The 23,939-nt window shown below is 37.6% G+C and overlaps 1 protein-coding gene across 9 annotated transcripts in view; it reads left to right on the plus strand.

The window, feature by feature from the left end:
- The window catches only part of PMS1 (PMS1 homolog 1, mismatch repair system component), a 45,935-nt gene extending 23,359 nt beyond the window's left edge, over positions 1–22,576 (plus strand). For 6 of the 9 annotated variants that reach the window (XM_083842881.1, XM_083842883.1, XM_083842880.1 and 3 more), the window contains 7 exons: positions 1,309–1,431; positions 3,389–3,532; positions 4,721–5,616; positions 10,801–11,250; positions 11,796–11,926; positions 19,573–19,733; positions 22,150–22,576. In XM_083842881.1, coding sequence (XP_083699007.1) covers positions 1,309–1,431; positions 3,389–3,532; positions 4,721–5,616; positions 10,801–11,250; positions 11,796–11,926; positions 19,573–19,733; positions 22,150–22,341 — 2,097 coding nt within the window. In that variant the 3' untranslated portion in view covers positions 22,342–22,576. Of the gene's footprint in view, positions 1–1,308; positions 1,432–3,388; positions 3,533–4,720; positions 5,617–10,800; positions 11,251–11,795; positions 11,927–19,572; positions 19,734–21,784; positions 21,812–21,833; positions 22,048–22,149 lie in introns of those variants that run through there. The other 3 variants (XR_014586420.1, XR_014586421.1, XM_083842884.1) reach the window with 3 other exon arrangements.
- Positions 22,577–23,939: the final 1,363 nt, after the last annotated feature.

The following is a 23,939-nucleotide window of genomic DNA, read 5'->3' on the forward strand; positions in this document are numbered from 1 at the left end:
ACTCCAGCTTTAGCACAGAATGCTTGTTACAAGGTCAAGAGGGAATAAGGGAGCACATGAGCAGATAGCTGGTGTGACGTCGGTGAATGGGAAGGATAGGCCAAGTCCCAGGGATTTTAAATTCCGTTTCAAATGCATGATCACTCAGATTTTAGTAAATACAAGTGGTTCTGCCAAAAGAAAAACTAACGAGGTCTGATTTCTGTCTTCTGCGATCCACCCTGCTACCAGAATATTCTCCAAACTTTCCCATATATCCAGAATCTCAGTCTCTGCTGTGCACCAGCCTCCCACTGTTCCCATACCTATTTGTCTGGGCAACCTGCAGTGGGGCAGCACGTGGGCAGGTCGGCAAGTCAGTGCTTACGTGCTGGTGGATCCCGGCTTTTGAGAAGTTACAACTGCCTTTTCTGCAGTAAGGCCGTTATTCCGAGGCTGCCCTCTCCAAACAGCTGTCAGTTATCACAGAAATTGTGGAAATGTAATATCTTTGGGATTTCTGCTTCTTCATCAGATTGAATTGAAATTGATCCAAGGGTTTCCAAGTTGCTCGGCAGGGGGGAGAGGGGGAGGCAGTGGGGCAGGCAGCACAAGTCATCGCTCTCATTTTGACAGGAAAAGAAAAACACACCCAAAGCTAGAAAAGCTTAACAGAGAAGTTTTAAAACTTGGAGTTGATATTAGGTACTCAAATCGCGTGATTTGTTCCTAGGCTCCTTGACAGGGTTGGGTGCTCACAGGTTCTGCTGAAGGCTGTGAATCGTGGGTGCTCAGCAAGCACTCTGCAAAGTCAGATGATTTGGATACAGGTGGTGTAGGTAAATTTAAGTGCCCTCAATAAATGCCTGCTGACAAGCTATTTAAGGTGCCATGTGTAGAGAAAGGGAGGGATTTTGTGTTTTGGTGTTCCCAGTTAGAGGTAGCTCACTACTGCCTTCACCGGCTTGGGCAACACTGCATGCCTTTAGCTTCTTGCAGGCATTAAGTTGGCAGCCCTGCAGTCAGCAAGTACAAAGCTGGCTGGCATACTCTCTGCAGCCCCCAGCTGCAGACAGCAGCCCGGTGCGACTGACAGTCCAGATGGGAAATTTCTCAATCAGTTGATCAAGGGTAATAAATACAGAACCATCCCTCTCAACCCCTTTTTTAAGGTGCTTTTATTGTTTGAATCATAACTCTAAACAAGTAGTGCATGTGTTTGAATGACTGGGACTCCTGTAAATTTCACTGTAATGTTTCACCCTTAAATAAAAAGCTTTTGGGGATTCTCTTTTAAAGACTTCTGTACTGTATTTGTTTTCCTTGCAGATAAATCTTTCTGGATTTCTCCCAAAAGCTGAGTCAGACAGCTCTTTGACATGTCTGTCAGGTTCAGAAAGGAGTTTCATTTTTATAAACAATCGTCCGGTTCTTCAGAAGGAAATACTGAAGGTAACATCCTCTAGCTTCTTATTCAAGGAATAAAAATATGGTTTTTTTGAGGCCAGAAAGGGCTATACTATCTGCAATATCTGCCCACATGAAATAAGCGGAGTATTACAAGTGAAGCATTTACAATAGAAACCTCATCCACAAGTCTGATACTCCTGATATCTCAGCTCTGTTATGTCCTCTGCAGTGACTTGTAACCACAGAGCTGGAGGCTATCCTTATGGCTGTTTGAAAAAAATAAGAGCACAGAGTAGTTTATATTAACATAGCAGAATTACACCTGTGCAGTTTTCCATGAGGGAGCTCTGTGTGGTTTCCTGTAAGAGAATTTTCCTGAAAATAAAATTTTAATTTTGTTCACTCTGCACTGAGGGCTTATCCAGCAAATATGCTTACTTTCCCTTTAAATCTGTGTATGCATTGAATAAAAATGAAAGTGATAGTGCAGAGGCATTGGCTACAGCTAGGCATTGTGTAGGCGGAATTTGATACTCTTGGGTTTCTCACACTACTGAACCTTGCAGCACCTCACTTGGAGCAGCATTGCTGTTCTAATCCTTGCCCTCCACAGAAAATAAAATTCCATTCATACTGAAGTGTGTACATGTAGGTTTTAAAGTGGGGACAGTCAAGTAGGTTTCAGTTGGCAGTTTTGTAGATGTAAACCCTGAACTTGTGTTCATATTTTAAGTGACAAACAAGGCTACTCCTGTGCTTCGTGTCCACACAGGAATTGATCTACCTGGCTCTTGCTGGAGTTGAAAGCTCAGTTTGGATCCCATGTAAGAGACCGCTTTTTAACCAGAGCAGAGGCTAGGTGGGGTTCAGGTTACTGTAATACAAAGTAAGAATACATGGCCCTTCATTGAGGGCTGTTCTCATAGTGGTGATAGTGATGCCTTTTATTTTTGTCCACCTTTTAGATGTTTTTATGTTAGGCAAGAATAGCAATTCCTCTGTAAGAACACGCTTGGATAGGTTTGAAAAACCAGCTATAGACCACTTTCTTCATGCTCTGTTAATGTATGAGGGAAGAAGTGCTGGTGGCCCTCTTATTACTGCAGTTCAGTGCCAGCTGAGGACAGACTGTGGGAATAGTAAGGTTAAAATAATTTTTAAAATATTAAAATAAATTAAAATATCATTAAAATAATATTTTATAGTTAACATTTATTTAAAATTCAAGTTTCAGAAGCTCTTTCTTGTTTATACTGTTTGTCTGTTAACATATTTTCTCCAGTATATACTGGAAAGGATCCACAATACCAGAGGAAAATGCAAAGACCTTTATTTGATCATTCTAGTTTGCAAGACCTGCATTATGAAACAACTAAATAACTTTATAGTTTTTTGACGTGAGTTTTCAAGCAGATTATAGAGAAAACAGTAAGGTCAAGCAGAGTTGGAGAAAAGTTGTAAGTTTATAATTGGGTTAATAAAAGGAACAAATTAATCCTATTCTGCAAAAAGAGCAGGTCTGTGATGCCAGTGCTACTTTCTCAAACAGTCTTTGGTTTGGCTGAAAGAGACAACAATGTAGTTGCATGCTATATAGGTAGATTTTCTTTAAAAAGCAAACGCAGAAATAATAGCATTTGCGTTGACTGAGGAAGTAAGTACTGGAATTGCAGTCCAATTTGGGTATTTTTAAGTACAAGCGTATCATGTCTTTTCTTCCAAACATGATCAATGTATTCATTCAGAAGGTCAAAGTAGCTGCCATTAATTTCTTGGAATTTGTTCTTTTTTCCTTTTTTTTTTTTTTTTTTTAATTGTGAAAACATGGAAACCACCAGTAACTCCCCTTTTGGTGGTTATTCTGGCATGTATATCCACAAAGATCTTTTTAGCATTCTGTTAATTTGGGGGAAAAATACAGTTATGATTCTGTAACATCTGTGCCTTTGTGTCTGTTTTATTGCCTGTACTGACATCTCTTTACTAAATGAATCTGTAGTTAATTCGACAGTACCACAGTGCGGCGTCACACAAGGACAGTACCCGCTTATACCCTGTTTTCTTTTTGAATATTACTGTACCTGCATCTGCTGTGGATGTGAATTTAACGCCTGATAAAACTCAAGTTTTACTGCAGTACAAGGTAATTGATGTCTAACTCTGTTTTTGAGTTGACAACTTTTTACTTACGTACACATAATAAGGGCTTCTGGGGCTGCTGAAATGTTTGAAGGTAAACAGTGCCACTAAGGTTTTTAGGAGGATTATTTGAAACTAATTTCCCAGTTGATTTCCAAGATCATTTATGTGCTGTCACATACATGTGTGTATCACTTTGCTTCCAGATGGCTATGTAGTAGTGACTGAAGCTAAATGGAATTATGATGTGTGCTTGAATAAATCTCATGTTATTTTCATAATTACACTAAGTAATAAACTTTTCAAACACTGCACACATTAGGGGAGGAGGAGATGATTTCTACCAAATGCAGTGTTTGCCATTACATGTGTAAATAATTGTTGACATCACTTAAGTTTCAGGACATCCAGTTCGTGCTAACAAGGCTTGAAATTTAAACAGTAAATGCCCATGTTTTAAATGTTATGTAGTGATAGATGTTGCATAAATTCAGTTTCACTTTTTGGCACTTCATGTGTGAGTGCCACAAAAATTAAAGCTACAGTGGTAAGGCTGTTATTCAGAGTGAATGTAGGTAGTCACACCACTGAGATTATCCTTTTCTTCAGTGAAAGTTTTTGTGCTTGTCTGTGTTAATCTTGCAGATGTATTGCCTGTTAAGTGCCACTTGTATGAAAATTAACATAGCTTTCTCACATTTGTTCTACTTTAAAACTTTCTTTAGCATTACAAAGGGTTAGTTTGTTTTATTTCCATCATTTGTTGCAGAAATGTCCTGGAAGCATCTTTGCAAACATGCTTACGTAAACTGGGGTGGTGTTCTGTCCTTACTATAATTTTCTAACATTGTGTTAGGTGGAAATAGCTTCACTTGATACAGTTTTAAGCAATTGGCACGCTGTGATATAAAGAAAGCACTTAATTGCTTTTGTAATACCGGAGTACACGAGTGAAGCGGAGCACCTCTCAAGAAATATTTGAGGTGAAAGGTGTCTACTTCAGAGTCTTTTGGGACATTTCTGAAAAATTGAAATGCAATAATCCGCCCAGATTTATTTGAAAAATATTGCGAGTAAGATCACTTTGTTCTTTATTCTCAATATCTGTCAGTTATTATGTATTCACTTTTTTCATGCTTGTGTGTGTTTTCTTCTGTTTTTTTTTTCCTTTTTTTTTTTTTTCTCCCTCCAGGAGTCTGTCTTATTTGCTGTTGAAAATGTGTTGAAATCACTCTATGGGCCACTACCTGCTACGGTCTCTGGTGAAGCTAATAAAACAGATGTTACCTCAGAAGACATGTTTGTTCATAAAACAGGACAAACAGATGTGGTTGTTAATGAAATGGAACCATCTGGAAACAATGATCTACATGCTCATACTTCATTCCTTTCATTCAGCAGTGATGTGCAAAATTGTCAAGCAGGAAAAAACACAGAGATCTGTTTAAATCATCAGGCATTTTGTGGTGATAATATACGTAGTCGCCTAGAGGAAAAAGAGGTTTCTAAGAGTGATGCCTTTCAAGACGGTTCCTTAAATTTATTGCGTGAGGAGGAACAGAATGGACAGAATACAACCGATATTCCAAGTTGCAGTGCTCCAATGGAACCTGAATATAAAAAAGCTGATGAGCATCTTTTGAGTTCTGATAATACTTGCGAGATAGAAAAAAATGAGGAAACCTCAGTACCTAAAGACTTACCTGAAATCTCTGCTGATAATTGGAGTATGGGGAATGGATTTAAAAACTCTCTAGGAGACAACCTGGAACCTGTTAAGATTTTAATTCCTGAAGTTGGAGGAGCAACTAATAAGCAAAGCGAACGTGCTGGTGAACAAAGCTGTGATCCACAAACCCTAAATCAAAGTATAAAGAAAACAAATGTAATAAATGATAAAACTGGACAAGTAACTGCTTATGACTTAATTAGTAGTCGAATAATAAGGAAACCAAAGACCGCATTTGCCCTCTTCACCCAAGAATATCGTTCAAAATTGTTTTCTGAGCACCCAAAGATTAGCATGAAGGACATCCTGTTGAAAATTGAAGAGCAGTGGAAGAATTTGGATGAAGAGGAAAAGAAGAAGTAAGTTTCTAGGCTGTATCTTGCTTCTAAATCTCTGGTAATTACCAATGAGCAAATGAGTCATCTGTTGTGAATAAAATATATATACATATATGTATATAACTTCCCAGTTACTGATGAAAAACAGAACAGAAAATTATTTTTTGGCTTTTCAAGAACAGCATTGATATAGTAAGTTGTCATCTTTTGCTGTGTGTAGATGTGCACTGCTGATCTGAGTTACTCATTTTGCCACTGTACTTGCTATGCAGCAGTTAAATAGGGACGGTTTTGATGAGTTATTATATAGAGCTAACAGACAAGAAATGTACTTTTTCAATTGTACAAACCTCAGTTTTTTAAGGGCTTGCTGTATATTGTCACTGCAGATGCAGCATCAATGAAAACCACCTCAGTGATGGATGAGGCACTGTATAGTTCCTCCAGAACTTTTTCCAACCAGCAGTTCTTTTTTATTGCTCTAAAGTGAGAATTCTTTTTCAGGGTCTTTAGTACTTGAACATTTGGTAAACTCCTTTCCCCTAAATTTAGTAAGTATCCCAGCCCAGGCTACCCCATTATTGTATTTATAAAACCCAATCAAATGATACAAGGAATTTCATTTTTCCCCCAAACAGATTTTGCAGTGCTGTTTCAGAGTACAGTACAGTTTGAATGCTTATTTATCCTCTGTTTCACTCTAAACCAAACCTCTTTTCAGATTACAATCTGAATAGCTAAATTTCGTTTTCTAAACTGAGTTCTATTACTGTATTTTTGAAATGAAATCTACAAGCAAGGGTAGGGTTTACCCTTTTTTTTAAGGGAGAGGTGGTAATGGAATAGTTAATATGCATATGTTGTCCTTTATGTGAAATTTATATTATGGTAAAAGATTAATTAGAATAACAGGTTTTGAGGCATCCTAAGACAGTTCAAAACATGGAAGGTGGGTGTTTTGTTTGTTTTATTTTTGTAATTTTGTAAAATGTAAAACACTTTGGGGCATCATACAAATGAGGAGAATAGAAGTAGTTCTTCAACAGTTTTACAAGCAATGATTTGAGCACTCATTGTGATTTGAGGCAGAAGGTTTGGGAAATTGAATTTGTTTTTGAAGAACAAAGTCACTGGCAGTGTTTTGAAAGTGTATTTTCTATTTTCTTAATGTTATGGAAGCAAAGAGAGGGAATTAAGAAAGACCACTGAAGAAGAAGTTATGCTAGCCAAACAGTATAATTTTAAACCCTAATGAGAGATTTGATTAGGAGAATGGTAAGAAAGAGGAGCTGTACCTATTGAATTACTATTAACCTATCTGTTTTTTCCTTGAATCCTGTACCACATGACTCTTCTATTTGAAAGTATCTGCACGCCAGCCATATCAGAGTGAAGCAAAACCTTAATATCTAGCTTCTGATTTACCTAATTTAAAGGTCACCAAACAAACAATGTGCTCTGATCACAAAGCCATGCCTGTGAGAAATAGTGTATTGTCCATCTCTGCTTCAGCAGAAAGCTTAATGTAATAGTAGAAATCTACTCCAATTATATTTGTGCTTTTAATGAAGTGAAACAAAAGGTTCTGCCAGCTGTTTCAGAAAATTTTAATTTGCTCTGCTTTAGCTTTTGAGATTTCATGGTTGCTTTCCTGGTACAACTGTTATGTTTAAGAGTGTGCCTACAGATTAACATTGTGTTAGTTCAGGAAGGAGACCTCTCTGGTAATTAATTTTTATCTTACATATAGGACTGAATGCAGTATAGTCCAATGTGTGTTAAAGTCAATGAAAAATTTCCCACTAGTTTTATCAATATAGCTCAGCTTTGGTATAGCTCTCTTCCACTTTGCAGATTGTAAGATTGCCTCTGAAAATAACAAATATGAAGAGATCTGCAGGTATCTTTTCCTTCGAGGCAGCAATCCAGAACTGTTGCGTGTCTGGCAGAGAACTTAAGTCTTGCCTACCAGATACTCTGGATAAATTGGGCCACCTAGAGGTAACAACAAATGTATATGCGACAGGTCTTCCACTGAGCATGCTATACCTCCAACTCCCTGCGACCTTTCTGGCAAGCCACCTCTTTTCCTCGGCTCCAGACCTCCGTCCTTCTGCGATGAAGTCACGTGTTTGGGTTACAATGGGTGTGCTTGGCTTCAGCGTCCCTGTTTATCTCTGTGGCTTCTCCAGCAGGTCTAAATGAATTTAAATGCCTTTTGGGAGCAGTACAACTAACAGATGTCTCATAATGACATAGGATAGCCTTTTCAAAACAAGCCAGCATTTATTACTCAACCGGAATGTAAAATGTTATGGTCTTTAGGTTATAATAGAAGAGGAAAGCTTCCATGCATGTCCATGTTGGCAGCATTGCATATCCCCCTGCTTTGCACAGCCAGGATTTAATTTCGTAGACTCACCCTGCTCTTACTTAATACAGCTTGTGTGTGTTTCTGGCCTGAATATTTCTTGCGTATCAAGCTCAGGTAACAGGGGGAGAAGTCCATCCAACTGCCATGACAGGCAGCAGAAATTATCCTGAAGGTGTAGGAAAGGTTCAGAGCTTATCATAGGGCTAACAAATTACCTTGTCGGTGCTGTGTGGTAGTTCTTCGTGAGTATATTTGCACCTTGGGAGGAATACCACTTCAGGTAGTGTGGCCCTTGTTGTCTGTTGACAGATTGGAGCGTGCCCATAGACTGTCATTGGTGACCAGTAACTAGCTCGTGGCTGGTAGCTTTTGCCTGCCTGATATATTTTAATGCATTTCATGGCTTTTGTGTATGCCTTATTTGCAAATCTTTTGGTATAGTTTCATTTGGGGTAAACATACTTGCTTAGCAATTTCAGAAGAATATTTTTTAATCCTTTATTTTAACCTTTTAGTCAATATGTTGTTTCCTTTGGATAGGGGTCACCAGGTGGTCATTGGCCATGCATTGTATTCCTAGCCAGCTCCATTCAGATGCTGGCAGATATTAATAATAAATAATGGTATCAATAATTGGTATCAGTCCTTACATCCTGTTGTTTGTCCCCAGCATTTTTTCAGTAGTAGTAGCAGGTTCATATTCTCCACTCAGAGGAAGCTGTGCTGGTCACCTGAAACCTGCGCATTTCGGAAGCACGCTGTGACAAGCTGATAGGAGCAGTTAAAAGCTTTGTTTGTCTTTTCCCTTCACAAAGGCAGGAGACACAGAAATAGAATGTGACATTTACTTATGATGAGAGTTTGAGTTGTCTGGGTTTCGTTATGTGAAAAGGCTGATGCTGAGAGGTATTACATTCAGAATGGGATACCTCTTCTCTGGACTTGTACAAGTCGGTGCAAGTGGCCAGTTCTGGTCAGAGTTTGCTCCAAATAGCTCACCTGAGGTCGGTAGTTTTATTTGTCTACTCAGTGTAACAGTTTGAGAGACATTATGTTAATTTTTTTTTGTTAGATGCTGAACATTGCATTTAGGTTTAAGCTGCAAGGAGAAAGTAATAAATTGTGGGATGCATTTTTCTAAGTTGCCCTAAAGTTTCCTTTGAAACGAGGCTTTATTCCAGTCTTCCAATTCCCTCCTTACACACAGGTTTTTGCAGATTTCCTTTCCTTTAGGTTTTGTAAATGGAGGAAAGGATCCTGACTTTACAGTCTTAATTCACAAAACAGGGAAGAAACTGTTCTTGTTGATTATACCTGCTTCTGTGGAAGGCCCTTTGAAAAAGCAAAGGTGTTCCCTAGTAGTTTGTAAACTGGCTGTTTTCTTTGATTCTGAGACAAATCACTGATAATCATGTGCAAAACCCTCACAGTCAGAGCCTGCAAGGCTAGAACTTTTCTGATGGTGGCCTAAAATGACAAATAAGGAGGGTTTTCTTTGAAAGTGTTTTTGTTTTGGGCTATCTGTATCACTGAAAGCTCAGTACTCTTGTAGTTAAATATTCTCCTGCATTATGACTGTGTCTATTAAAAGCAAAGTATTTATTGATCTGGTCAAAGCTATAAATGTATTCTGGATAAAAAAAAAATTCTGTTCAAGTGATTTCATCCATTCATTTTAAGAGGAGCAGATGTTTTTTATCTTAACATTTACTCCATATTTTCTAGGACATGATTTATAGCAAGAAACTATTTAAGCTGACTTTTTTAGTTAACTAAATATTGGTACCATATGTGAGTGCTAGCACATCATAATTAATTGCAAATGGTGACCCTTTTGTTGACCTTAATTTTCCAGTGTGCATACACATAATTGAATTAAACTGTTCCAGCAAGTAGCAATAAATAAATATGACCAGCTAAAATACTTATTTCCAATACTTACACATGATAGTACTACCTTTTACTGAAGATCAGGTTGGTGTGAATAACCTGCCAGAATTCAGAATATCAAATCAGGGCAAAAGAGGGAGTTAGCACATTGCTCCTTTGGCCTTCGAAAAATCAGGTTCTTATGTAGGAGGTAAGCATAAACCTAGCATCTATAAAACTTGAGCTATCTTCCTGACACTTGCAAACTCATTAAGAATCCATTCAGGTTGTAGAGATTTAGTATGTAGCAATGGTTTCACTGTTTAGAAGCATTTAGAATAGGTCATTATTGAGTACTTTTTTAAAAATCCGTAAATTTATTAGAGTTCTGTGATAATCTTATTTATTCTGGATTTACATGTTTTTATTTCTGTGGCTAATTGTAGGCCATTTGAAGTTAGTGTAATTCTTTACCTTAAATAAAGCTCGAGGCTTATGAAATTATTTAACCTCCATACTCCTAGGTACGCTCTTGGACTCCCCTTAAAATTTGCATAGCTCTAGAAGCTGAAATGACTTTGTGAGTAGGGCTGGGTGCGCCTGTGACAAAACTCCTTCAAAAGCTGTGCATCTGATTGCAAATTTGAGTTAAACATAGTCTTTGGGACTGAGGTCTAAAGCAATCTGCTGTAGCTCTTGGTATGATGCTGTAAGATGCAGCTTACGCCCCCCTGTTCAGTAACTCAGGTTTTCCTGGCTGTCATGATGAAGGAAATTTTCCAACTCCTCATGTTCACTGGGTAGGGTCACCTACCAGTCCCAATCTCCTTCCCACCCCATTTGTAGTGGAAGCATATTGATGTGGCTACTTAAATGAACCATGGGTGTTCTTGCCTATATAGGAATGGTTTCCGAGTCTGGGGTTTCTTGTTTGGTTCAACTGGTTCATTTTGTCTTTTAAGTTACGAAATAAAAGCTGCTAAAGACCTGGAACGATACAACAGAGAGGCCAGTAAAGCTATGCAGCAAGCAGTGCACAGACCCACAAAGGAGACAGAGAGACAGAAACCCAGGCTGAAGACTTCCCTGTCCAACCAGCAGAAGCTTGACAAAATGTTCCATGCTCAAACTGAAAAGAAGCAGAAATCTGACCAGCCTTTGAAAACTGTGACAGTACCTTTTTCCCTGAGTTCCTGTAGACATCAGAGGCATGAGAAGAGTAATTCAGATGAACACGAGCTTTACCTGATCCGTCGTCAGAGTTTTCCTGATATCTGGATATTTGCTACTGAAAAAAAGCTAATGTTGCTGAATCCATATAGATTGGAAGAAGCCCTGCTGCACAAAAGATTGCTGAAGAATCATCAGCTTCCAGTAGAGAAACTGGACAAGCCAATTGTGTTAACAGACAGGTATAGTACAAATGAGCAAAAATTTGTATATTATTTAAATAATTTATGATTATTTAGAGTAGGTTTGTATGGCCCCGTTTGCTAATTCTGTGTCTATTTTAATCTGAAAGCATTCAAAGCATAAAAATATGCTCTTAGAGATAAACAAATGAACAAATAATGAGCACGCCTGGTCATACTCCAGTTGAAATAAGTATGAATTCTGACCTGTTTGGCTGGTAGTGCAGTGAAGACAAGTTTCTTCCCCCAGAGGGAAACTAAATGCTGCACATTTTCACAACTTCACTCTAGCTAACTTTCCCCATGGATTAGGGAATGGCTGATGTAATTATTATTATTATTATATGTCTAAACTTGGTCATTCTTTAAGATACATGAATAGTTGATGTTTTATATTTCTTCTTTAAGCAAACTGCTTTTTTCCAAATACTTTTAAAAAATTTTGACCACTTTTGATATCTTAACATTTTTAATGTATTTTTCTCACAGTTTTAATTTTCAAATTAATTAGTTTTTTTAACCTTTTGGCTGTTTTTTCTTTCCAGTATTCTTGGTGGATCTCACTATATGTCTGCTCTTTACAAAATGCAGAAGGATTACCAGAGATTAAATGGATCAGGTTATTTGACAGATCCAAGGCTTGTAGCAAATGGATTCCAGATAAAAGTGATCGAAGGTATGATGGTTTTAAAATCTTTTAGTCTCACTGGGGCTTGCTGCTTCTGATTTACTGAATTAAATGATGTAGATCTTGTTATTCAACATCACCTTATCATTTAAAGCACTGAGGTCCTGCCTTCCTTAAGATTGAGAATGTATTGCTTTGTTAGGACTGTAATTGTCTACATGGAACATTGAGTAATAAAAACTAGTAACTGAACAGAAGACATGAATAAAAAAGGAAAGGTCCGTAGATAACAATGTAAATGGGCACTTCCTATTTACACATCTCAGCATTTCAAAGAGTGCTTGAAATCCACATTCTCCTGACATTTTAATAAAAAAATAAGAATGTATTCTCCAAATGCTGGATTGCCATTCTGACAGAATGATTAAAGCAATGAGAATCCCATAGTCCAGCAACTTCTTCCAAGAGGATAGTTATTTGCAGAATCACCTGTGAGTACATACTTTAGCTGACTATCCCTCTACCCTTCGGAAGTTGAGGAGGTCCATTAAGGAGCCGGAGCAGGTTATTGTTCTTCTCTCATATCAGGATTTAATACAGAGCCCAAAGGGGCCAGTGAAGAGAGGGTTAGAGGATCACTGTCCGCCCTTTTGGTAGAGTTGTTCTCAACTCTCAGACAGTCTACTTTTCAATGCCTCTATTTTGATCACAGACTAGGTCTGTTTAATACAACATCCTTTCACCTTAGCAAGAGAGATTTAATGTTTAAACATTTTTCTGAAGAGTGATTTACAGGGATGCTGTTGGAAGTCCAGAGGCAACCCATCCAGGGTCAGTTCTGTGCAACAGGATTTCTCCAGCAGACTTCCAAGAAAAGCAAACTTCCTTGGGGGTGGTACCTAGCTGTGACAGCTCGGAGAAAAGGTTCACTATAAGAGCTGTTAGAAATGCTATAGCTTCATGTGTTACAGAACCCCGCATATGTATAGTGATGACAGATCTACTCTAACATATGGGATCTTTTAAGAGTAGGGACAAAAAAGGGATGTAGAGTAATTCCCTCAGTCAGAGGCTGGCTCTTGGGAAGAACAGAGCCTAAGCTGTTTTCTTTTCTTAACCATGCACAACAAAAACAAGGACGCTTCTTTCTGACTGGCTAAATCCTGTGATAAATAAAGAACTTTGTAAAAGAAGCGTTCATGGAAATAATCTTAGATTGAATGATTAGGGGAATAGAGTGCCTATGGTAAGAGACGGCTCTTAAAAAGCTCAGTCAAGTAAATCAGAAGCTGAGCGGGTCTACGATTTGTCTCTAGACAAATACAGGAGGAAGGGATCTGAACTCAGCCTTTTTGCTCACATACCTTCCTTGGGGGGTGTAGGGGGCTTCTTCCAGTATTCAAGTTTGCACAGAATCTGATTAATGTAAACTGGTTGTGAATAAATTCACTGTGGAAAATTTTGAAGAGAGTTTTTAGGTAGCAACAGATTAGAGTTGTTGAGCAGTCTCATGATACTGGAGAAGGGAAACTACTTTTAAGATGGTTTGCTTAGTTTAAGAGCAATATTTAACAAAAAATACCAAAGGACTCAGCCTAGTAACCAGGAAGTAGTAAGTAACTGTCTTCAAATATGATGTCCCTAACTGTATAAAATCAAGAATATGAAGTCTTGTGAGGAAACTTGTTCGCATTTGGATCGCAGTTAGTGGAAGTATGAACGCTACTCCATTGGCTTTGTGTGTGCTATACAGGTTGAGGAACCATGGTAGGTAAGTTATGGACTTGATCAGTACTATATGGCCAGCCCATATGAAGAATGGGAATCTAATTCTGTTCTTTGTCCTAGTCTTATATTTTAACTACTTGAATGAAATGTTAATAACATCTGAGGCTTGTCAGTCATGTTTATAAGCTTCTGCTGATGACATTATGGCAGTTACAGCCTCTGGTTTTAAAAGAGCATATCATTGCAGAGGAAGGTAGAAATACCAGGAAAAAATGGAATTTCACCCAGCCTTTTTTCCAACTGACCCAAGAATTTTTACTTAATACTTCATCAGTTCCTCTTTTTTCTGTATTAAACTCCCTCCTGAAATACGCTGCAAACTATTGCTGTTACAAACACTTACTAAATCTGTTTTTCAGGAACACAGATATTAATTATTAACACTCCTTACCTGCCCTTTTTTGGAAATTTCTCTGTAGTTTGGAGCTCTTTAATTTCTAGATCCTTCTTGCATTAATCTTTACGTAAAGTGACCTGCAGACCAGGCATGTTTTGTCCAACTTACACCTGAATATTCATGTAGCATTTCTCAACGTCGAGTACAAGTTCATCTCATAAAACATTTTACAGTGTCTTTGTTTGATTTGTTTGTTTAAAAACTCATACACAGCCTATAAAGGGGACATTTGCTTAGATGTTTTTGGACTAGAAGTTGTCTCAGAAAAGTTTTTTTCTTCGGTACATACTGTTAATTATTTGGGACGGGTTGCTGCTTCGCAGGGTAGATGATACAGCTTGCTGCTGTTCGTGGAGGGGTGCCCAGAATGTAAATGCACACTTAACCCCTGGTAGCTGGAGAACTTCACTGGAGCAGTATCCATAGTAGCACACCTGAATCCCATCTTCTGTGTGTGCGTACCTTTGAAAACCTTATTTTTTCCTCAAACTTGTTGGCCAGATTGGATCAGTCCTAGTATTTGCTGTTTCTTAACTGAACTATCAATTCTCTCTTGCTATCGGGACCCACTGTAGTGTATTTAACAGCCTGTACTTCCCTTGGGCGCTTCAGCCTTGATATGGCCGTGGTAGATGTCCCTTTCTGACTCATGGTTGATTTATTGATTTATTATTAATAGCCAATAATGCATGGCCTCCTTTTTAATCCTGGGGTTAAGAGTGGTTTGGGTTTTGTTTGTGTTTTTTTTTTTCAATAAAAATTTCCTTTTTCTGACCAATTATCACCTAATTTGTTAGCTCTCTTGAATCTTCTTTTGATTGGTGTTTCTTAATACAGACTTTATTCAACTCCTCTGATAACTTCATACCCCTTCAAAGGGCAGTCTGAATGCCTTTGGGACAGTAAATGTCCCAAAATTGCGGACAAAAATCATAGACTGATCGCTGTCTTACTATTGTTACAGTAATTCTCCATGCAGGGTGCAATATTGGAGTTTTCCAGGCAACCTTGTAACAGGAGCCATAAGAGAAGACAACATCTGTAAAGTAATGCCACTTTGTTCACCTCCTCGTTCTCCTCCGTCTGGTGATTCACTTGCTTGCTTACAGGCTTGGTGGGGCTCTTTCTGCTGATCTGAAGGCTCAAGGTGCACCATCTGCAGGTGGTGCCAGTCCTCATGTCAGCACACGTGAGTTCTACGCTTGCTTTGCCTTTCAACCTGGTATCATGAGACGAAGTAAGCAAGTTAATGGCACAGTGCCACCACCATATCACATTTAAAGGATGATGCGGGACCAGTCTGGCCATGCAGAAAGACAGTCAGTCTCTGGAGTTGGTGCACAGACCATTCATCTCAAAGCTCTTCACCATGTGGGGACTTTCAGAGTGATCGGACACGATTGTAATGTACAGCATTTTAATGACTATTTCTGGGACATCCTCATCTTAGAGGTTTGTAGAGATCTATGTCTTTTTGTGTTCTGTAAGCAAGATGATTTCATGTAGGCCCTCCCTAGAGCTTTCTTTTCCAAAGCATCCATCTGATTTACTTCTGATCCCATGGACAGGAAGACTGAAATGCGTGACTTCAGGTGGAGCATTGCCAATATTGCTGGCAAACCAGTGGTCAAGGAAGTTTTCATTTTGGAATTTTGTGTCTTCTGTTGGGAAAATCATCTGCCATTATTAATAGTGGCAGATCTTCTGCCACTGTACTTGGGCAGTTCCTGCCACTTTAAAGTTGGGATGTTGAAGTGCTTTTGGAGTTAGAATTGGACTGGTTTTGTGTTTTTTTCCATCATACATATTTTTTATTTTTTTTTAGTAACAGAAAGCTATTAACTTTTTATTTGATTTATTTGCCTAAATGATTAGTTTTCAATTTCATCAGCCTTATATTTCCAAAATGTTTTTCTCTGACTTCTCCTCGTAGGGTTTTGAATGGTCTAATTAGGACTTTTCTTCCTATCAAGGACTCATTTTCACATGGAGTTCTGATCTTGTTCTGTCATTTTAGCAGGAAAACTCTTTCAGCTTTTGGCAACGTTATCCTTTTTTCACTAGTGCAGCCCTTGGATAGCAACTTTTACAGAAGTACAAGAGTTTCAGGCCCTACTCGTGTGTTGCCTTCATTTAAGGCTAAGTCTGTCCTTTGAATACTCCTTTGCTGTGAGACAAGAATGTCATTTAGCTTTGTTTTTTATTGTTTTTAGACTCTGACTGCAACGAAAGCTGTTTTAAGTATCTTAGGCATTGGACGTGTCATATCTTCTTGTTTTGGTAGACCAATATTTTTCATAAAGTCTCTTTGTCTCTCCTTATAGTGATTGCTCAGCAGTCTAAGGAGTTTTTAACTAGATTTTTCTCTGGATAGCTGACAGTGAAAAACATGTTGTGAAATAGCTCAGAAAAAGCTTCTTGCTGTAAATATGTGAGTTAGGCAAAATCAATGGTTTCTTTGTGGAACGTGCCAGTTGTTGTGATCTGCAGAGCTGTGACATTGAGCTCCAGTCCTCCTTCCACTGCCATCCCACCCCCTCATGTTTTGGCCTTACTGAGACTTCCAGTGGTGCTACCTTTGGGAGAGCAGTCTGTTTGCTTTTACTTAACTCAGTACTCTGGGATCTTCCAGGCATTTGTTTGCTGGGTGTAGCTTGCAGTGATCCCTATATACAGAAGAGCATTTCAAGAAGTAAGATGAATTACTTTCCATCCAGTTCTTAACGTGTTTTTGGAATATGGAGCTTTACAACACGTCTGCCTCTTTCCTTCATGACAGGATGAATTTTTGGATGGAAAGGAACTGGGAGCAGGGACCATGTCTTACCCTTTTTTTAATTATTTTATTATTATTATTTTTACAGTGGGCCTAGTGTCATGCCCTAAGGCATGCTGTATTGTATGCTTAGTAGAATATGTGTATCTAACCTATGTATATGCAAAGAATGTGCTTACAAGGCTTCAAAGAGCAGTAACAGGCAAATAACCCATCTTCCTTGGTAACATGAGCTGCCTCAGCTCTTGTAACCAACCAGTGGAAAATCATGCTGCTACTTTATTTCAGCTTGATTTCGATCATAGACTGTCAGCTAGGTAGTCTTAGAGTGTCACCTAATCTAGGTGGCAGCTGGAAGAGAACAATTTTTCCTGGCCATCAAAAAGGAATTATCCAAAGATGATTGTAAATGTTTTGTTTGGACAGAAAAAGGGGAAATTTGTAGCAATGAGAAATCCACATTTTTAGTCAGTTGAAAACTAGTTTATTTGTTCACTGACATATTTTCCTTGGAATTTGCAGAGCATTTCACAGAAATTACCATGGAAACTGCTTGAAGACTGCTGTTTGAGTACTCAAAAATCTTAATGTATATTTTGTCAAAAATTTACAAGTACACTGAGGTTTGGACATCTGCTTATATCATCAGATGTTGCCAATATCTGAGTTCCTGCAAAGACTTGCACATAAATATGTTAATCAGCATGCAATGGACTACTTTTCAGTTTCAAGAATGTAAGCAGAAAAGGAGAATGATACACAAACAGAAGTACTAAAGAAGGAAATTTCATGATTTGTATTGTTTGTTCTTATGTTACACTTGCTTTAAAGTCTCATCTGACTTTCAAGTAAGTGAAAAGTATTGTGAAGTCAAATCTGACTGTCAAAATTGGCATACAGAGAAATTGCTATTGGTAAAAATAAAAAGTTTTGAGCATCAGCAGTCTTACAAGCAAGCACATCTGACTAGTTTACTGGATTTGCTTAAAAAAATGCTTACTAAATCCTGGAACTCACTGTCGTGAGACTTTAAGAGGAAATACAAACTTTTAAACTGAAAATCTTAACATTTGAAACTTAATGAAGTTCTTTGTCCTGTCTTTGTTAGCATATAGAACTTTGGTAGCCTATAGAGCATATAAAATCCTGTCATTGGTAGCATAAAGAGCATATAGAACTATTGAAGGTTCATCAGATAGGATATGCTCTTATTGTAGAGAGAAAGCAGCAAGTGGTCTGGAACAGTGACACAAATCTAGTCTTGCTTTCATTAAAACAAAATTTGCATAAAAATGAAAAGAGCTGGAGGAGATTAAGAACAGACTTCATCTTTGATGCTGTCTCTTGCGGCCTTTCTTATGGGGAAATATTGGCATAGTACATGGTCTTATCTCACCTTTAGTAACTGGCAACCTTTCAGGTAGTTTAAAGTTTTGCTTTTAGCTGATTCTGATCACAGGCTTACAACAGTACATAAAAAATGTCTGGTTTTGCTGGCCAAGATTAGGGAAAGACAGCCTGAAAAAGAAGAGGACAACAATGCTGGGTGAAAAAGGAAATAAAGCTTCAAATTTGAAGTGGTGCTAAATATATAGCTGGAAGTAGGTTATGTGATTTTTAGTTCCTTGTATCAAATTCCCACTCTGGTCCAAGGCCATGAAGCATAAAACAAATCCAACATTATTTACCTGGTGACACACTCATACTTAGAGAACTGTTTTCAACCTATGTAGTCCTTCTGTTGACCTACAGACTCATTTAATGACTGTCAAGTAAACAGTGCCCAGTCGTGTATAACAATCTCATTCCAATACCTAATAAAAGTACATTGTGATGACTTATATTGCACATATGTGTTTTCTCATTTCTAAAATCTTTCAGATCGTTCCTAGTATTAGCCTGTGTCTTTATTAGGAATGTGAATTGTCCCTTACCACAGTTTTTTAGTTTAATCCTGTTTATACAAATCTATTTGTCTCCTGCTTTTTTGACTTTGCAAAAGTTGGGGTTTTTTTTTTTGACTTTTTTCGTGATCCAGGCTGAATGTAATTTAGCCCACCTTGGGCCATTACATAAGAGTGGATTTATTTTCGTTAGGAATTGTACTTTTCCATGCTTTTCCTGTGGAGTTCTTATTTCTTAAGTTTGTGGTGGAGGAAAAGGGAGGGGATCCATGCCGGTTGGGTTGAGATTTCTGTGCACGCTATGAATGAGCACTGAAGGTCTCTTATACATGAGCTGGGTGCCTAAGAACTTCCTTCTGATAGCACTTGAACTGTACAGATGTTTAAACCAATTCCATAGGAAGTAGTGTCAACGCTGTTTTATTTTTTTCAAACTAAATTGAATTTTATTACAAGCTTCTAATTCAATTTTATGTATGTTTTAATAAAAGCTGTGGAAGTTTTAATTTTAAATAAATTTTAATTAAAGCTATGCTCAAGACTGGGAATGTTGCAAAATGCTTTAAGCATTTAAACAGTGCCAGCTAGGATTTGAATTAAAATAAACAGAAGTGTTTGTGATGTCAATATGCACGCATCATGACTGTGAAACCTTGGACAAAAAAATGCTTTTCACTCCAGAGAAGGATGACAAAAAGGTTTCCTAGTTGTATTGAATTTATTATATTAATTTATTAAGCGATTTTACATCTGTTTAATTTTCTCTGCATTGCTCCAGAATAGAAATCAAAGCTGTGTATAAATTACTGTTTTGTTTTCATATTTTCAGGTGCTTCACCTACAGAGAGTCATATGGAAATAGAAGGAATGGCTAATTGTCTGTCATACTATGGTCTTTCTGATTTGAAAGAAATTCTGAATGCAGTAGTTAATAGGAATGCAAAGGAAGTATATGAATGTAGGCCTCTCAAAGTGCTAAATTACTTGGAGGTAAGACGTAACAATTTGCTAGTAAGTGCTGACCAGCTAAGCTTATAGTAAGTCCTTAAACAGCTTGACAAATCTTTCTTCAGTTTTTAAGTAATGTAGTTCTGTTCTACACAGAAGTTACTTCTGAAAAGAACGTCAGATCTTCTTTGAGGTGTATGAGTTCTGCATTGCTTACCTAAATACTTCCATCAGTCATACTGCAAAACAGTCCAATGTGATCCAATACATACTTAAGTTCACAAAATTTTTCTACTTAAGCAGTTTTCAGACTAGAAAGGCTCCATGTTAGAATACAGAACTGTCATAAAATTGCTTACAAACTCTACAAGCAGTTGAATCCAGAAGTCTTCAAGCTTTTACTCCTTTGTAAATAAATCTGTGAAGAAATGATAAAATGATTTAAAATAGTAGTTTATGAAAAGCATTATCTGAAGCTTAATTGTCATGTAAAACTCAATGAGATACACGTCCTGAAAAGCAGAAAGTACACCATTTCCACTCAAAGAAAAATTCCTATGACTCAGTCAAAGAGAGGATAGAGACAAAGGGAGACTTCCTTGCCAGAAAGCAAGCTGTCACTGGAATTAAGACATGGAAGTTAAAAAAAAAAAATAAAGTCTCACATGCAGTGAAATCCATATGCTTCTGCAAATGCTTGTATTTAGTTAACATCAATAACTTCCGCAGTTAAAGGAAGCACATGCTGACAACTGACAGTCCTAGAAGACTACTGCATTCAGTGCACTAGTAAGTTCTGCTGTGTGCTGGCAGAGGAAACCATGTGTTCTTCACCAGCAGCCAGTATTTTTCATAGGCAGCTAGAGGTATGGTACTTGAATAAAAGAATCTTTAATCTGTTTTCAGAAGTTACTGTGCAACAGTTGGAACTGGAATGCCTTTTGTCAATATCTGATATGCAAATAGATGAACTTGTCTGTTCAGAGACAATAATAGGCATGAAGTTTCAGATACAATTAATACATATGGTATTAGTTAAAGCTGGAATAACTAACAAGAGTAGTTTTCGATCATTTTTTATCTTATTTCTAGATGTTTCATTAATGCTATCCTTAATTCCAATTCCTAGCAATCTGTGAAGAAAGAATACCAAAGTACATGCTCAATTTTTTCTTGGTTTAAGTAATTGCCAATACGTTTTCCTGAATCAGTCTACTGAGTGGGACTTGGGCATTTACACAGAATATATACTTTACCTTTTAAATATTACTTATACAAATCTTTTCCTGTCTTTTGGAGGCAGTAAGTTTACAGCTGCCTTTGGAGCAAGTGTGATTCTGTTGTGTATTACCGAACCATTCTCATGCACCCTTGAAGAAGGGGTGAATTAAGCACTGAGACAGGAATGTAACTTGGTTTGAAGGTGGAAGCTTTATTTCCTCTACTTACAAATACTTATTAGTCAGATGGACTGGGATGGAGTTGGTTTGTATGAAGGCTGGTGTTCAGAAGAGAGGTGTGTGCCTAAAGGTGTGTGTATATATATAAATAATAAAGATACATATTAAGAGATTATCAAAGGAAGCTTTATTAAAAACAATTTTTGATCCTGTGAGGAGCACTTAGAAAGAGGAAGTGCATACAGCAATAAAAGTAGCTGGAAAATGCATGTTTACTAGGAAGTATATGGCTTGCAATCATGAAAAAATGATTTTAAAAATAAGCACTGGGTGTTTCTTGCCATTCTGGTGGGCTAAACACTGGAAATGCAGTTTGCTGTCATGTGCAGAATTGCAACTTCTGTCACGAGTTTCATGTTTGAGCAGTCAGCATGTCCTCATCTTTTACCATCTTCTGGTAGACCCAGAAGCAAAAATTGTCTGACAAATTCATTTGGAAGTTGTCTGATTCTTTGCGGATGGGTGCTTCAGTAGTTGTATTTAGTAACTAGTCATTTTTGCTTTCTAGTACTGTGAGATAATTGAATGCAGTAGATTATAGTTAATACAGCATTGATTTAAAATTTCACTGTATTATTTTAAAAACTGTTTAGCTGTTTAATTTCTGCTACTTCTTTATCTTGTGGTGTACAGTGTGTCTTTTGAACTGATAAATGTCTTCAGTTGATACTGTTGCCAACAGAAAATCTTATATTCAGAAACACTGAGCATCTTGCAAAAGTGGACCCTAAAAGAAAGAAAAGAGTACAGACATGACCAGGAGACTGACTATGTGTGACTCTGTTGTAGAAGTGCATGAAATGACCAGTAAGATATGTTTAGAGTTCCATTTGAGTTTCTGGGATTCAGAATGTTCAGAATATATCAGCAGAAAAGAGAAAAGTGACCTTTCAACAGTGAGTGCTTAATTCCTGCTTTCTGGTAGCCTCATGTTAATATGTTACAAAGTGGTACTTTAAAACTATTGGGTTTTTGTTTTTTTTTTTTCCTTTCCACAGGGAGAAGCAGTGCGTTTAGCTCGGCAGCTGCCCTTACATTTGTCAAAAGAAGATGTACAAAACACAATTTACAGGATGAAGCAACAGCTTGGAAGGGAAAATAAAGGCTGTGTTCATGGTCGTCCTTTTTTTCATCACTTAACAGATATTCCAGAAGTTAACAAGCACAACTCCAAGGAATTTATTCAGTAAATGGAACATTTTGTTTGGGATCATTTTTCTCTTACTTAATTTTGATCGTTACTTTGTAACTTCAGAATGTTTTGTGTAAAGCTTTTGTATAATGACTTTTTATTATTGTAAGTTCACTTTCTGGAATTTTTTGATTCAGATTCAAATGCTACTTGACAAATGGGAATAAATTAATACCGTAGAGAAACAACTCCACTTTTTTTTTTTTAAGAATTTATTAAAGCAATATTCTCAACTGGTTTGATTCTGTCCTCATTGCTGCATGTTTAGAAAATAACAGTATATCAAAATATTTTAGATATGAAGTGGTTAGAAACTGCTTTCATCAGAGCCTGGCAAAACTTACTGCACTATGACAGGAGATGAGAATTTTTAAAGGAAGCCAGGTGGCTGTAGCTATTTAAATTTGGCATTGCCCTGTACAGGTATTGTTACCACACATTCATAGTGTTATTTCTGTTTGAAAATAGCTAGATTGTGTAAAGGGGTATTAAAGTCCTAGTCTTCAAAAGGCTTTTCTCTAATTAATGCAAATAACTCAGAATATTTCTAACCTTAGTTTACAAAGGTGTGAATCTTAGAAGTACACTACACTTACAGCTTTAGGTCATCAAAAACTGGCAAATAATTTAAAAGATGAAAGGATCAGAGTCACAACTACAGGTTGGAAAGGTTGGCACTGAAAGCAGGTGTCAATATGTGTTGGTACAGTGCTGTACATAAACTGGGAACGAGAAGCACAAACAGTCCTCACTTAAGGAGAATGTGGCATAACTAGAGAGAAGTCTACTATATAAAGAGCTGCTGATTCTGGTAAACTTGTTCATCCTCTTCCTTCCATAATGTAGTGTTTTCTCCTGTATTTTGAGTAGTAGGCTACTTCCATAAAGTTACTACATTATGCCTTCTGTGCATAGTAGCTGCACTGTCTCTGAATTAGTATGTTTTAAAAGTTTCAAGAAAGGTCACCTGAAATTTTGTCTGTCCCCAGTTGTTCTGTCATAGCAAATCTTGGCATTAGCAAACTGAGAGTTAGACCTACCTTTTCAGTATTTCTTTGACTGCTAGATAAGTGGTTAGAAGGTTGCTAAAAGGCTTAAGTGTAATCTAGTTAGTGGATGAGAATATCAGAGCAGATAAGTAAATGCACACAGTGAAAATGCAAGTTACTGGTTTAGTGCTGTGTTTCAACCAATGTTGAACTAGTGAATGAAGTTAAGAAATTGCCTAACTGCAATACATGACAGCATACACCTTGTGCATCCATGCAGGCAAAAGGCAGGCTGAATCCAGCATTTGCTCTATTATGCATGCAGACGACCCAGCCACCTGCTGCTGAGACTTCTGCTCCATTCAAAACACATGCTGACTTCTGCTTGTGAGGCACATAGAAGAAAATATAGGGCACTAAATGCAAAAGGAAGTAGCATTTATTACCTGGAAGAATAGCACAAAGGCCTGATCTAAGATAAGGTGTAGTAGCAAACAAGGTACTCCCTTCCTGTTGCTGTCTTGGTAGGAGCAGGAGCACAAGAAAATGCAACTTTCTCTGTTGCTGTTTCCTACCTCTCGTGTATGTGCGAGGTCAGGCTGAGAAC

The sequence above is a fragment of the Anser anser genome (genome assembly GCF_964211835.1).
Source record: "Anser anser genome assembly, chromosome: 6".
Classification (NCBI taxonomy): domain Eukaryota; kingdom Metazoa; phylum Chordata; class Aves; order Anseriformes; family Anatidae; genus Anser; species Anser anser.